We start from the raw sequence: 16884 nt of genomic DNA, 5'->3' as shown, positions 1-16884 counted from the left end.
CCAACACGAACTTCAAAAAATCATCTTAATTTTTGAAGGTACTTTGTCCCTATAACCTGCATGATGCACTGATCACACTAAAATACTTTAAATGTCAACTGTTTCAAATGTTTTAAAGCTGCTATTATATTTCACCAAAGTGGAAATTCTATGCACAAGAGTTTTCTTGGATTGAATTTCCGAAATGCTTTTCCCTAAAATTGTTGTCACGTACAAAGATACGTTTTGCCAACAATTGAAACATATCCAAGTACCTAAAAAAAGCAGCAAGTACATTATTTCAACATCAGATTGCACTTCTGGCTACAGCAGTCCACTGAAGTTACTGTTACGATATGTTTTTCTGTTTCATTATTCAAGCGCTTTCCTACTGAATTTAGCCAGTAACTGTTAGTAACAGTTTATACAACAGAACCTAACATTGCAGGGAGAGAATGCCATCTGCTGCTTCGTGTGTGTACTCATCAGGAGGAGAAGAGCTGGATAACAGGTAGTCACACAAAGCGATTTAGAAATCTATCTACAAAGACGATGCTTGAAAGCTGAAGTGTTTCCATTTCTATTTTGAATAACTTGAAAATACATCAATGGGCACTTATTGTCTTAATGCAAATTCCAAGTTATTGCACAGAATTACAGGGATGCAATGTGCTACTATATATCACTAGTTCATGGTGCTCATAAGCAAGGCTTTTACTCAGGTATGGAGAGCCAGAGTCCTAAGAAAAGGACCGCTTGCCTAGCCTTAACAAAGTTATTTGTCATTTATGAATTACTACAATGTCCTATTTATAAACAAGTGACTTATACGTAAGGTGACCACATAATTTATTATCCAAATAGCGCCACTTTTGAGAATGAAAGGTTTACGTAATGATTAACCATCAATTATGGCAGGACGAGCGTGAACCGAGATGAACCTAGGCAAACCTAAATGTACGGTCACCCTATTTATAATTTACTCTGCAGCCTTCGCTCCCTCTGGCTTCACAACCTTCTCAATGCCTTGAGAACCTTCCTGAAAAGCAATGTGAAAATTTTTAGGAAACAGCTAGATTCAGGAGGATGGAGGCAAAAAAAAAAAAAAGACAAAGTGGGAAGCTAACTCTCAGACCATCCAGTGCCTGGATCTAAGTAGCTACCTCAACACAGTCTGAATTTTTACTGACTTCCTTTTTTGATACCATTTGAAATTCCTTGGAATCGATAAATACCTTCTCTAGAAAAGGCAATCCTTTCTAGGAGAACCCATTCATACATTAATTGGAATGCTTCCCTATTGCCATCTGGGCAGTGCTAGGTATTTGGAAAGAAAGCGAATTTATAAGGTAGGGCGTGTTGCTCTGTGTGTGTTGCTGGGTGTGTGTGTTGCCGTGTGTGTGTGTTTGTGTGTGTGTGTGTGTGCATGTTGCCATGTGTGTGTTGCTGTGTGTGTTGCCATGTGTGTGCATTGCTGTGTGTTGCCGTTTGTGTTTTGCTGTGTGTGTGTGTGTGTGTGTGTGTGCATGTTGCCATGTGTTTGTGTTGCTGTGTGTGTGTGTTTCTGTGTGTGTGTGTGTGTGTGTGTGTGTGTGTGTGTGTGTGTGTGGTGATGAAGAAGAGATACAGCTCTGACTGGACAGGACGTCAACACTGGGAGTGAAGAAAGGCGAGAAAATCTCTAAGAGCAACTTGCCTGTTTCAAATTTTAAACCCTAAGAGGGAAAGGGAACTTCCTCCTCAATTTCTGGTGCCCGAGTTTAAGACGCCAAAATTCCGACAACTTCTATTAATGCTGTAGTTTATCAGTGTCGTTGATTAAATAGCTCTTTGTGGATCCATTTTTAAAGGAAAATACATTCCAAGAACTAAAAACTTTTGGAATTTCACTTATTGGTGAGATTTTATAAGCAACCAAAGCAAAACTGATGTTTATGGTAGGGCTGGCTTGAATAAATAAAGGGATTGAAGCACTAAGTCCAAAACTTCTGACCTTTGGTAAATGTTCAGAAGCCAAGACATACGTGTGTGCATGTGTTTAAAAAGGGTTCTTCCTTACCCAATTTTAATTGGATTAACAATTAAAATTGACTTTTCCTAATAAAGGATCAGACATCAAATTTAAAAATGTAATATTTGAAACTGTTTTCAATAAACTGAAGCAACTCATAATTGTGGTAAATGATGACATCTACCATACAATAAGGCAAAAGAAAGAACTAGCAATATTTATCAGAGAACAGCTGATGGGTACAAAAGTACAGAAAAAAAAATCCTGCAAAAATTCCCTAAAAACATGCCTGAACAAAGATCCTCCTGTATTTAGAAGAGTTTTAATGTTTGAAATTGTATTCTAGTGTTTTAAATGGGTGATCTATTTACACACACAGTTTATGTTAGCCACACTTTTGGTTGGTGCATTTTCCTCCAGGAGCAAGCTGGGGTGCTGTGATTACACCGTTACTGAACCCCAGACCAGATTATTTGTGTATCTCAGAAACAACCCCCATCGCTGGATGACTAACTGGTCAGTCCGCAGAGGCCTGCATTAGCTACCTTGCACCTGGGCTTCTGGTGTCCTAGATACAAGGTAGACCGCACATGACGGCCATGCGTCCCCTTTCCCAGGCTTCTCCCTCTTAAAAATCCTTTTCCCATACATCGATTACATGCTCATTAATTCAACACACTTTTACTGAGACTGTACAATGTTAGCTTCTGTAATGGCCACACAGCCATGCTATCCTGCTTCTCCTCCAATGTGGAACCCCTGAGGCTTTGCACGTCCTGCCCCGGCCTTCCAGAACATGCTTCCCGCTCTCTGTCCTGTCCCAGGGCTGCTTCCACTAAGTTCTCTGGATTCCACTCAGGAATTCCCTCCCCCAGAGGCCGTCTGATTCCCAGCGTCTGGACTAACACCCCCTGCTCTGTGCTCCCAAGACCCCATATGCCCACCATTATCACTGCATGTATATAATGACATTGCAATTGTCCAAATTAATTCACTTTCTATTAAAAGTATACATATACATCATTTAAAAATGAATAGTAATGAAAAGCTGCCATCCTCACACACTTCTCCGCATATCTAATTCCAATACTCAGTAAACCGACTATTAACTCTTTCAGCAATTTCTTTTTACTATGCTCACCCATTCGTCTAAATAACATGTGGATACAGCTATTTCTTGACTTTTGAATTTTAGACATTATCTTTTGATGTCCTCACATATTTAGGATAATGCACGGACTATTTACAACGAAGCTACATATTAGTACTACCATAGCTGGACTTCCTTCCTTGTACATTTAGTTTGACTCACTTTTCATTTACCTGAATGTTCTGTTTCTGCCTGTTGCAAATTGATCCTCAAACGCTATTTCAAATCTATAGATGCCTCAACCACTCTCAATGGGATCGAACACATCAGGTAATCAATCAGTTCCTTAGCAAAAAAAAAAGAGGAGGAGGAGGAGGAGGGGGAAGGGAGGGAAAGGAGAAAAAGAAGAAAAAGAAAAAAAAACCCCAATGACCCCCACCGGTTCCCGTCTGAACGGGTTGCTCCCCTCTGCCATCCAGCCAGCTGGAAGTTCCCTTCGCCTCTCCTGTGTTGGATTCCCCGACTCTCAGACCCCATGCTTTCCTTTGTCTTTCTGGGTTTACTCTCTTAAATGTGGTGGGACACAGCCTCCAGCAGCTCCATGGTAATGGAGGTGGGGGAAGGACAGTTTGAGGCTTTGATTCACCATGTCTTGCTTAAGTTTGACTGGATATAAAATTTTAAGTTGGAATTCATTTTTGCCCCCCCAAGCTGCACGGGTATGGTTCACGGTCTTGCACTTCTAGCGTTTGCAACTGAGAAGGCCAATCTGATTCTCATTCCTAGTTTTTTCCACGTCACCTGTTTTAAGTCTCTGGAAGCTTTTAGGATCTTCTCTTTCCCTCCCTGACGATGTGCATTTCCACTGATGGGCCTTGATATGCATCTTCTCTCGCTTACCTGGCGGGACCCCTGCCTAGTCCTTTTCATTATGGAATTTCTTATCCTTCATTACAAGAAATTTTCTAATCTTCATTCATTTCCTCTTCCTGGCACTCTTATTAATCCACTGTTGGGCTTCCTGGATTGTCTAATTTTATTTTTCTCTCCTATTGTCCATTTTTATTTTAACTTTCTGTTCTTCCTTCTTGGTGGTATCTGCTACATCATCGTCAAAATCTACTAAGATTTAAATTCTGCTATCATGTATTAAATTTCAAACAGCTCTTTTTTCTCTGACTTCTCCCTTTTATTGAATCTTGTTTCACAGTTGGAATAGAAGTCATTTTGTTTGGTTTCACATCAATTTCCTAGTTTCTGTGTTTTTCTCTGATTTTCACATATGAGGCTTTCTTCACAAGGTTGGCAGTTGGTAGCTGTCTGTTTAACTCTTACAATAAGGCACTCAAGACTATTCAGGAAGGGCTTGTAATCCAGTAAACTTCACTTACGGTTGTGAGTTAGGCTGCTTTTTAAAACGTGGATCCACACATCTGTATCTGTAAGACTCTCTTTCTTACTCCGAATGCATTTCACCAATCTCCTGCTTTGGAATTTCACACCCAGCTTACAATGTTAGGATACCAAGAGTTGAGGAACATCTGGGAGTATTTTCCGCTCAGTGTCTCATTCTTATCCCCAGCTGTTCAAACTTCCGTAAAAAAATTCCTGTCTCCTCAAGAACTGGAGAGGAGCCTCTAGCCTCGCTGGGTAGGCAGAAGCCATGGGAATCTAACTAATCCTAACACACATTTTAAGTCAGTTCTCCTATTTTCAGCAATACCCTGAGCCCTAGCCTTCAAAGGTGCCTTACATCTCCAAGTTCTGAGCTTTTGCAGGGTTCTTAGTGCAAATCGTCTCCCTAATTATTGGCTTCCTCCACTGCAAGCACTTAAGGTTCAGCTCTTCCAGGTACATTAAGACAAATACCACTCAGGTATCTGGTTGCTGGCTTCAAGGATCTCATTGTTTAGTAACTCTCCCATTTTTTTTCTTTACAAGAATATGTATTTTTATTCCTTTACAGTCATTACAGTAGGGTTTGAAGTTGCAGAGGATAAATGTGAATATTACATCAGCTATATTTAACTGGAGTGCTTACAATTATTTTTATAGATTAAAATTTTCAAATATAGGAAAAGGAACAAATGATAATAATAAACAGCCATGCAAAACCACCATGCAGACCAAGAAACAAGACATTACAGCTCAAATCTCTTGTGCCTTTTTACCTAACTCCACATTTCTGCTCAACCAGAGATAATCATTATCCTGAATTTAGTGTTTACCAGTGCCATGCGAATTTGTATATTTTTACTATATATGGAATTCATGAACATATAATATTGTTAACATATTTGATATAGGGAGTATCCTATTACATATATATCCTTCTACAACTTCTTAAATAAAATATGGAGGGTTTTATTTATTAAAAAATGAATGATTGTTTTCATTGCTGTACAGAATCCCATTGTATGACTCTACAGAAATTTATTTATCCATTGTCCTGCTAATGGACAAGTTTCCTTTTGTTTTCACAATTACACATCAGGCTTCCATGAATAATCTTTTGTAAAAAAATTTTTTTGAGGTATAACATACATAAAGTGCTTAAATCATAATTATAAGCTCAGTGAATTTTTACATATGTATACACTCATGTCACTCCCATCAAGAAAAAAATATTTACAGCTCCCCGGAAGGCTCCCTTGTTCAATTTCTCCAGTCAATATATTTGCTCTCCCCAAAGGTAACCACCATTCTGAATCCTATCACCACAAATTAGTTTTGACTGTGAATAAATTGTTAAGTAGAATTATAAAGTAGGTACACTTTATGTGCAACTTTTTCATTTATCATCATGGCTAAATTGATTATCATAAATTCACCCAAATTTCTGCATGCAGCAAAATGTTTTTTCTTTTCTTTTCCAGCTGTGTAGTATTACATTGTATGACTATACGTTAATTTATTTATCCATTCAACTGTTGACAGACATGGGTTTCCAGTTCTTGGATGTTATAAATGAAACTGCTATGAACATTCTTGTACACGTCACTTGGTGGACAGATACTCATTTCTTCTGGGTTTATACCTAAGAATGAAACTGATGAATTATAGGGTAGGATTATGTTCAGTTTCAGTGGATATCACCAAATAGGTTTCCAAAATGGTTACATCAATTTACACCCCTACTAGCAACATATGATAGTTTCATGCATTCCACACCATCATCAAGGGTTGGTTTTATCAGTCTTCTTTGTTTTTAACCAGTTTAACAGGTGTAAATTGGTATTTAATTTGATTTCACTGATGATTAACAATGTTGAGCATCTCTTTATATGATTATTGGCCCTTTAAATATCTCCTTTTGATATGCTTGTTTAATCTTTTCCCTGTTTTAAAAGTGAGTTTTTGTCTTATTTTGGTAATAGGTGAGACATTCACCTACTATGCAATTCAGATATATTTAAAATATACACTTCAGTGGTTTCTAGTATAGCAACAGAAATTTGCAACCATCATCACAGTCAGTTTTAGAATATTTTCAACACCACAAAAAGATACCTTTCCTAGGCAACCAATAATCTACTTTCTGTTTCTATAGATTTGCCTATTCCAGAAATTTCACATAAATGGAATCACACAAAATCTGTTCTTTTGTGGCTGTCTCCTTTCACTTAGCATTATGGTTTCAAGGATCATCCGTATTGTGGCAGGTGCCCATACTCCATTCCTTCCGATGACTGAGTCATATCCCATTTTGGTATGCACATCTTATTTATCCATTCTTCAGTGGATGGACATTTGGAATTTGTCTACTTCATAGCTATTAGGAATAATGACTCTGTGAACAGTTGTGTAATGTTTTTCTGTGGATGTGTGTTTGCATTTCTCTTGGGTATATTCACAGGAGTAAAATTGCTGGATTTTATGGTATCTCTATGTTTAACTTTTTGAAGAACTGCCAGACCGTTTTCCAAACTGGCTGCGCCATGTGACATTCCCACCTGCAATGTGCGAAGGTCCAGCCTCTCCGCATCCTCACCGATGTTTGTTATTATCTGTCTTTATGATTATAGCCCTCCTAGGGGTGTGAAGAGGTATCTCATTATAGCACTGACACGAGTTTCCCTGGATTACAGTGATTTAATTTTCCATGAATCATAGTGTTGTTAAACATCTTTTCATGTGCTTATTGGCCATTTGTGGGTCTTCTTTGGAGAAATGTCTATTAAAATTCTTTTCCCAGTTTTAAATTGGGTTATCTTTTATTGAGTTTTAAGAGCTCTTTATATATTTTAGATGCAAGTCCCTTATCAGATAAATGATCTGCACATATTTTCTCCCATTCTGTGGGTTGCATTTTTATTTTCTTGATGATGTCCTTTGAAGCACAAAAGTTTTTAATTTTGATGAAATCCAATTTACCTGTTTTTTTCTTTGGTTGCCTGTGCTTTTGGTGTAGTATCTAAGAAACTATTGCCCAATCCAAAGTCATAAAGATTTACTTCTATATTTTCTTCCAAGAGTTTCATAATTTTAACTATTACATTTAGATCCTATTCATTTTGACTTAATTTTTGTGTATGGTGGGAGACAGGGGTTCAACTTCATTCTTTTCTGTGTGGATATCCTGTTGTCCCAACATCATTTATTGAAAAGACTATTCTTTCACCCTTAGATTGTATTGTGAAAATAAACTGACTGCGAATGTGAGGGTTTCTACCTGGACTCTGAATTCTATTTCATTGACCTATATGTTTATCCTTATGACAGTACCTCACTGTTTTGATTATTGTTGCTTTGTAGTAAGTTTGGGCATTGCTAGTGCTCTTCTTTTTCAAAAAATTTTTGGCTATTCTTGGTCCTTTAAATTTACATATGAATCTTAGGATAAGCTTGTCAATTTCTGCAAAGAACACAACTAAGATTTTGATAGTGCTTGTGTTGAATCTGTAGATCAACTTGGGAAGTATTGCCAATTTAATAATATTGAGTCTTCTGATTCATGACCATGGGATATCTTTCCATTTATTACATTTTCTTTACTTTGTTCCAACCATGTTTTTTAGTTTTCAGTTTATAAAGTTTGCATTTCTTTTGTTAAGTTATTCCTAAGGATTTAATTCTTTTTGATACTATTGTAAATGGAACGTTTTATTCACTTAGTTTTCAGGTTGGTTACTTCAAGTGCATACAAATTCAATTGATTTTTATATTCATCTTCTATCCTGCAAACTAACTAGTTTATTAGTTCTAATAGTTTTTTAGTGGATTCTTAGGATTTTCTATACAAAAGGTCATGTCATGTGTTAACAGAGATAGCTTTACTTCCTCCTTTCCAATCTGGGTGTTTTTGTTTCATTTTGTTGCCTAATTTCCCTGACCAGAGCCTCTAGTACAATATCTAACACAAGTAAAGAGACATCCTTGTCTTGCTCCTGATCACAAGGGAAAACATTTAAAAGTTGTTGGATTCAGTTTTCTTGTATTTTCTTTTTTTAGTTTTTTTGCATCTATATTCAAATGAGACATTGGTGAGTAGTTTTCTTTTTGTGATGTATTTGTATGGTTCTGGTATGAGTAAACTGGCCTTAAAGAACAAGCTGGGAAGCGTTCTCTCATCTTCTACTTTTCGGAAGCATTTATGAAGAACTGGTATTAATTCTTTGAATGTCTGGTCAAGTTCATGAGGGACGCCATCTGGGTCTGGGCTCTTCTTTGTGGGTAATCTTTGATTACTAATTCAATCTCTTTAGTCGTTCTATGTCTGTTCAGATTTCTATTAACTTCTTGGATCAGTTTCAGTAGTTTATGTCTTTCGAGGAATTTGTCCATTTCATCTAAGTTATGTAACTTATTGGCATTCAACTGTTCATAGTATTCCATTATAATCCTTTTTATTTCTGTAAGGTCAATAGTAATGTCCCCTATTTCATTCCTGATTTTAGTACTTTGAGTCTTCTCTTTCTTTGTCACTCTAGCTAAAGGTTTGTTAATTTTGTTTATCTTTACAAAGAACCAAGTTTGTGTTTCATTAATTTTTGCTATTGTTTGAATTTCTATTTCATTAATTTCTACTTCAGTCTTTATTACATCCTTCCTTCTACTTGCTTTAGGTTTAGTTTCTTCTTATTTTCCAACGCCTTAAGGTGGAAGCTTGGCCTACTTATCTAACGTGCTTCTTCTCTTTAATATACGTGTTTGCAGCTGTGCAGTCACTCCTAAGTACTACTACTTCAGCTGAATCTGATAAGTTTTGGGATGTTGTGTTTTCACTTTCTTTCACCTCGAAGTACTTCCTAATTTCCCTTGTGATTTCTTCTTTGACTCATTGGTTATTTAGTACTGTGTTGTTTAATTTCCACATATTTATGAGTTTCCAAAATTTCTTTCTGCTATTGATTTCCACTCATTACATTATGGTTGGAGAACAAGCTTTGTATTATTTCAATCCTTTTATTGGGTTTCGTTTTGTGGTCAAACGCATGATCTATCCTGGACAATGTTCTGTGTGTACTTAAGAATGATGTCAATTTTGCTGTTGTTGGGTGGAGTGTTCTAAAGTTGTCTGTGGTCTAGTTGGTTTATAGTGTTGTTCAAACCTATTACTACCTTATAGATCTTCTGCTTAGTTGTTCTGTCCATTAATGAAATTAGGGATCAACGTCTTCAACTATTACTACTGTTATTTCTGTCACTTTTGCTTCATGTATTTGGGGCCCCTGTTGTGTGGTACATACATGTTTATAATTGTTATCTTCTTCAAAACATTGACCTTTTTATTATTATAAAATGTCCCTCTTTATCCTCAGTGATATCTTTTGTTTGAAAGGCTATTTTCTCTGATATTGGCATAGCCACTCCAGCTTTTTTATAGTTGTTGACTGTATATCTTTTGCCAGCCTCTTAGTTTCAATCTATTTGTATCTTTGAATTAAAATGTGTGTTCTGTAGGTAGCATGTTGGACATTTATTTTTCTGTTTTTTATTTTTTAAATCCAGTCTAACATTCTCTGCCTATTGGTTGTATTGTATAATTCATTTTAAATTTAATGTTTTTATTGCTATTATTAAATTTAAGTCAGCTGTTTTACTTTTTTTTAATGTCTCATGTCTTTTTTTTGTTCCTCTAGCTTTCCTGTACTGTCTTCTTTTACACTAAGTAAATATTTTCTAGTGTAATATTTTAATAACTTTAATGGTTTTTTTTCACTATATATGTATTTTTAATTACCTTCTGGGTTGTTGCCCTAGCGTTTGCTAGTTCACTATCTCACAAATATTTACTTTTGTCAGGCTTTTTAATTGTCTCTAGCTATTAGGTATGATATGGTATCTCACTGTAGCTTCAATTTGCCTTCCCCTGAGCCCATGAAAAGATGAACGCTTTTCCAAGTTTAATGGCAATTGTGATTTACTCTTCTGTAAATTGTTTATTTGTATCTTTTGTCCATTTTTCTACTGGGTGTTTTTCTCTTACTGATTCATAGAAATTGTTTCCATAACTGAATATTGATTCCCTTTGTTACATGTATTGCAAATGTCTTACCCTGTCTAAAGCTTGTCTTTTTACTTTGTTTATTGTGTCCTTAATCCAGTTTTTACTGTCTTATGGGTAGACTTTAACAACCTTTGGATTTACAGTTGGGGCTTTTATGTCTTAAAAAAATCATTCCCTATCCCTAAATCATAATCTCCGGCTTTTCATACTGTGTCCTCTAATTTACTTGGATGTGATTTTTCTATGCTGTGAAGTAATAATCCTAATTTTTATACACAGATAACCAAATGTCTCAGCAGCACTTATTTAATACTCGGTCTTTTCTTTATATACTGTTCTAATGTGTAAGTGGGTAAATTTTATATTTTGTTCTTTACTTGCCCTGTAATTGAAAACTTACGGGGGAGAGAGACCATTCCATTTTCCTTTATACCCCTGGTCTCAATATATAGCAGTTACTTATTAATACTCAGTAGACAGTGAGTAGAAACAGGGAGGAGGGAAAGAGGCAGCAGCAGACACAAATCACGTCACAGCTTGAAATGCAGCATAAAAAGAAAAGGTTGCAAAGGGAGGCAAAGTTTGACCATAAGAAGGAGTTTATTTTGTTAATAATGGGAAGGCAATAAGAATTGTAAGCAGACAAATGGCACAGAAAAGAAATTTGTTTCCTAAAAATTAGCAAAATTTAAAGTCCAACAAAAGCCAAGTATTATGACAACATACAGCAACACATACCTACTCTGCTGGAGGAGGGAGAACAAACTATTATTAACACTTAGGAGCGCAACCTGATAATATCTTGTAAAGCTGAAGATATGTATATTGCACAGCCTGGAAATTCCGCTCCTAGTATTTACCTTCAAGAAACTCATACATATGCATGAAGAAAAAGGCGTTAGAACGTTTACTGTAGTGCTTTTTGTAAACTTTAAAATTGGAAACAACCTAACATATATTAACAGAAAAAAATAAATATATAATGCACAGTAATATACTGCAATACAATTCAATAATTAGAATAAATTAGAACTATATGTATCATAGATAAATCTCAAAGACAATGTTGATCAAAAGAGGCAAGTTCCTGAATAATAATTTTCTATAAAGTCTAGTATTATATTTATAAAAAGATGTGAGAAAATAAAACCATGCATGCAAATAACACTAAATTTTGGATAGTGGTTACTTTTGGGCAAGAAGTGAGAAGAACAGAATCAGAGCAACGACAGGTCATTCGTATTTAATTTAAAAATATGCAGATCTGAAGCAAATATGGCAAAGTGTTCATATTTGACAAAGCTGGATGATGGGTGTATGAGTGTTCATTACATTATTCTCTCTGGTTTTCTCCTAAAGAAAAGATTACTCTGGTGGCAGTAAGGAAAATGGACTGGAGTGGGGGAGGGCAAAATGGAAACGAAGAGGACAATTAGAGGACTTCTGAAATCCAGTGAGAAATGACAAGTAGTAACAATGAGGATAAAAAGGAAGGGGACTGAGAAAGGAGTAGAAATGAGAGAGATTTAGAAAAGAATATCAGCAAGATTAGGTGACAGATCAGATATAAGAAGTAAGAATAAAGTGGTAGTAATTTGGGGTTCAAAGTCAATCTTCCTCAAAGTAGAAAAGGGTTTTTTTGAACCTGTTGAGTTTGAAGGGCCCATTCAGTATCCCAGTTAAAGATCCAACAGGAGACAACATAGCAAAGTGGTTAATAGCACAGGCTCTGTTATCAGGTATCCTGAGTTCAAACGCAAATTCAACCAGTTAAACACATTAATTAACTACTCCAAGTCTCAGCTCCATATATATAAAAGAGATGGGGTGGGAGTTAATAAAAATAACTATTTTCATGGAGTTCTTGTGAGATAAAGTTAGATGCCTGACAAATGCTGTGCAAAGTCTTTGACACAGGCTACTGTTCAATAAAAGCCTACAGCTACTTTTATGATTCTCTCTCCATCATAGGACATACTTCCATTCTACATGTCAATTAGGACTCTTCAATGTTTCCACCTTGGATCCTTAAACACTTACTTCTATAATTATATTATTTTGCAGATGCGGGGCTTCTATAAAATTTTCAAGATGCTTAATAGTATATCCTATTTAAAATTGCCAAACAATTTCACTAAAGTAAGTATTATTTTCCAACTCAAGAACATAGCCTTTATTACCTGAAGTCTAGACCCAATTCCTATGGAATTTTATATATATATAAAATACATTCAACCATTATCTAATAGAATGCATACAAGCAATATGCCAGGCACTCAGAGATGATAACAAAAACAGTCCTAACCCAAATAACGGTCTATATATGTTTTGTTAACAAATACTTACAATGCAATGTAACAATGCTAAAATAGGAAACAGGGGGTGCTATAGAATACGGAGAAAAGAAACTCTCCCAGAACTTAAGTTAAGAAGGGTATCCTACAGGATGGGGTATCTGATGTGAAAGGTAAGTAGGAGTTAGCAGAGTAAGGCAGGGGAGGTGGGAGATGGATTTAAAAGAAATAGGTTCTAAGCAGAGGAAACATTTTGTTCAAAGGTCCAGGACTGACACAGAACGCAGACTGTTAAAGGAGCAGAAAATTTTAGCACACGTGAAGTATATAGCAGAAATACGGAGTAACGAAGCATGAACATACATAGAAAAGGGGGTGGGAAGACCTTTATAAATTGTACTCTACATGATCCAATCCAATGAGATTATGCTTAAGAGTATAGTCCCTAGTACAAAATAAGTGCACCCTAAACATTATTCTCTTCTATTATCCACACGCTCCCCTTTTTTTGCCACAATTTGCAATGCGACAATACACTAACCAAAAAATATTTTCCATTTACTCTTCCTTAGTTGGTGCCAGAAAAATAGTATGTAGAAAACTTATAAATGTCTTAGACAGTCTGTTTTTTCATTTGTAAATGGGAACAATAATACCAACCTCAGGCTTGTTTTAAGGACTAGAGAGGCTGTGAAAAGTTCCCAGAAGAGTGCCTGGGTGCATATTAAACAAAAAACAGTTCCTATAAAGGCAAATAGGAAAACTAGCCAGACAAAAAGAAAAGTGGAAAGCACTGGCTTCGCTTTGGGGTAATGTAGCAGGAATGTCTTAGAAATAACATCATTTTAGGCCTACACGCTCTGAAAATATGGTAAGATACATACACCAAAAATGTTAGTTTTGATAAAAGAATCAACACCTGTCTGATGTTTTTTTTTTCTATTGTGTAAGCTCTTTCAAAAAAGAAAATCTGATTCTTCTATAATTCACTTTTTTCAAAATGACCTTATATTAAAAGATAGTAGGTGTGTGTGCTTGTTTTCCAAATCCCACTGCCCTAAAAGAAGTACTCTTACTTAACATATTTCTTTCCAAGGACTTAAACACCACATTTGAAGACTTTTCTATCCATATTATACAGTTCTGATTTAAGACCCAGACCAAATGGATATTGAATTTGTAATGTTTCACGAGTATTCACTTTTGCAAAAGCAAGATAATGAACTCTCTGGGTACATTTAAAGCAAAACAATCATAACTCAACCTTTAAGTAACACATCTAGGATTCTAAAAGAGGCACCCTATATAGATTTCATACCATGTAACTTTGTCTGATTCTAATTTGTCTTAGTGCCAACCTAACACATTTATTTCTAGCCACTCCTTTTCTTTCTAATGGTCTCATTCAGTAGTAGCTAAATTCTAAGAAAATTTTATTGATGTTAATCCGAAATGGCAATAAAATATCAGAATATATTTGACAAAGAAAGCATCAAGCTATCATTTAAAAAGCAAGCAAACAAACAAACAAAACAAAAACTATAAAATGACCTGAAATAAACTAAAGGATGATCTTAACAAAATCAAACAAATATTTTTTCACACAACTTTACAACTATTATTAACAGAAAACCATACATGAACTGGAGGTCGAGCTAAATTTCCCAGGAAAAAATAAAGCTCAGTTCAATATAAAAAATTTTTTCTAGACTTTTCAAATAAGAAGTACTTCAACATCATAATACAAACTATAAATCCAAAGGAGATAAGAATATCCTTGGGACTTGTTACAGAGAAGGACTTGGAAAGGGTTACTCTTCCAGGAAGAAGAAGAAGAAATCTCACAGGTCCTACTCAGGGTCACAAGTACTACGAAGACACTGGTGAGGGATCACATACATGCCCTCAATAATCTCCCATTATGCCTCAGGACCAATTCATCTAAATTTCCTGATGGTAATGTCTTTCAATTATCATAGGACAAGAGTTCTCCACATTAAGGTGATTTAACTGTGGCCTCTCAAAGACATGTCTGACTCTCCTAGTCATCATAATATATCATGTAAAAATGCCGGGGAATGAGTGAAAAATATACTAGAAACCACATAAATAAATAAGTGTCCAGAAAAATCCCAGAACTACTAAAAGAGTAAATCTTATGTTTTAAACCGTGAACTACAATACAATAAGGCAAAATCCATTAAAGTGTTTAAAATAATCTTAACTATTTAATGACTAGCCACATAAAAACATTCACTAACTCTGCCAATTAATCTTCAAAGAAAACAGTAAATAAAAAGAGCAAATTAATCTCACATTGCCTTCAATACCAATTAATTGATTTCAACTGATTAAATTTCTTATGTAGGAATTGCATAGATATATCCTTCAGCTCAAAGCTGTTGTGTGAACATCTTTTTTCATCTTCAATAACATTTTTTAATCTCTAGTAAAAACCTACCTTTGAGGTTCTTTGAAGTTGATCACCAACATATGTTTTACGAAACTGATCCAAGAACCACAGAATTGCAAGCTCTATTTTCTCATTAGAACACTGGGGCAATCCGGTATCCATTAAAGATATAAGCTGAAAAACTCTTTTCACGAAGGAAAGAAAAAAAGCTTCAGTAAAAATTCTTAAAGAAACAACATTAAAACATTTACTATCAATATAATGCAATATATATGTAATTACTGTAAAAAGTGGCAAAATATAAAAGCTTATAAAAATATTTTTAAAATCATCTAAAATCCTACCACTAAGAGATATTATAATTTGGTCTAATTTCTTCTAGTCTTTTTTCCTAGGACATACATAGACATATATATGCATATACGCCTATTCATACACTTATTTTACAAAAAAATTATATATATATATATATATATATATATATATATATATATATATATAGTTGTTGGAAAAGTCATGATGCATTTCTGCAACGAAAAACATAGAAAAAATACGTCATGACTTTTCTGACAACCCAATACATGACATATATATATAATATACATAGCTTAAGTAGCTACAGTTATTATGAATATAATATAGATACATAGGTATAAGTTAATATCTATGTATATATAAAATTTTAGTAAGAAAGAATAATATTGATTATGTAGTTCTGGGTTTTACTTTTTCATTAAACCTTCTATTTTCAAATAATTATATATTTTGGGGTCACATGATTCAAAATACAAAACAAAACAAAACAAAACAAGAGGTACACTGATCAAGCGATATCACTTTCTTAATAAATAACAAAATTTTCACCTGAAATAAATTACAAGATGACTGTAATATTTTAATACAAGTGTTCAACTATTATTAACAGAAAATCATAAATAACTGAAGGTTAACTTAAATTTCCTAGAGAAAAAAAACTTAATTCAGTATTATGAAAAGCTTAGTCTAGAATTTCCAAAAGAGAAATCCTTTTATGATCTATTTTCATGAAGTTTCCAGTGGATGGCGCCCAAGTGCCCGGTGCTAACACAATCAGCATATTGTAACCATCATTTTAAAGAGACAGAAGTAGGGGTTGTTGAGGCAGGAGCACCTTCTTCTTCTTGATCTAACTGCCCAAAGGCAGCTATGCCTGGCCTGACCCACCCGCTTCCTCCATGTAGGCATACAGAACATATACACACACACTGTTAATAGTTCGCTTCCTGCCAGAGGCTTTTTAAAATGTATGTACAGGCAAATACGACTACGTATGATCCTGCCAACTCTCTGAAACATAGGGAGCATACTACACTTATCGTTCTGCCCAGCTTTTTCCATTAACAATAGAGCTTACAGATCTTTCCATATTAGACATAAAGGTCTTCCTTATTCTCTTTTGCAGCTCTTGAACATTCCATTATACAGCCGTAACATATTTTCAAACATTCCCCTACAGGTGGATGCTAAAGTTGTTTATAATTTTTTGCTGTTACAAAAATGTTGAAATTAACAATTTTGTAAACCACTTTTCACACATGTACAGTTACAATACACACTTCTCAAAGTAAAACTACTAGCTTAAAGAATATAAACTTTATAATCTCGATA

The 16884-nt window shown here is 35.0% G+C and overlaps 1 protein-coding gene across 6 annotated transcripts in view; it reads right to left on the bottom strand.

Annotated features, from left to right (window-relative positions):
- The window catches only part of RANBP17 (RAN binding protein 17), a 263837-nt gene that overhangs the window by 184822 nt on the left and 62131 nt on the right, over positions 1 to 16884 (bottom strand). For all 6 annotated transcript variants that reach the window (XR_002123189.1, XR_002123188.1, XM_019635965.1 and 3 more), the window contains one exon: positions 15286 to 15421. Coding sequence is in view for 4 of the 6 variants with exons in the window: in XM_019635965.1 (XP_019491510.1) it covers positions 15286 to 15421 (136 nt within the window). In the remaining 2 variants the exon portion in view is untranslated. The remainder of the gene's footprint in view (positions 1 to 15285; positions 15422 to 16884) is intronic.

Source organism: Hipposideros armiger, unplaced genomic scaffold (genome assembly GCF_001890085.2).
Source record: "Hipposideros armiger isolate ML-2016 unplaced genomic scaffold, ASM189008v1 scaffold_25, whole genome shotgun sequence".
NCBI lineage: Eukaryota > Metazoa > Chordata > Mammalia > Chiroptera > Hipposideridae > Hipposideros > Hipposideros armiger.
Note: the sequence above shows the minus strand (reverse complement) of the source record. Positions and strands in the feature narration are given on the sequence as shown.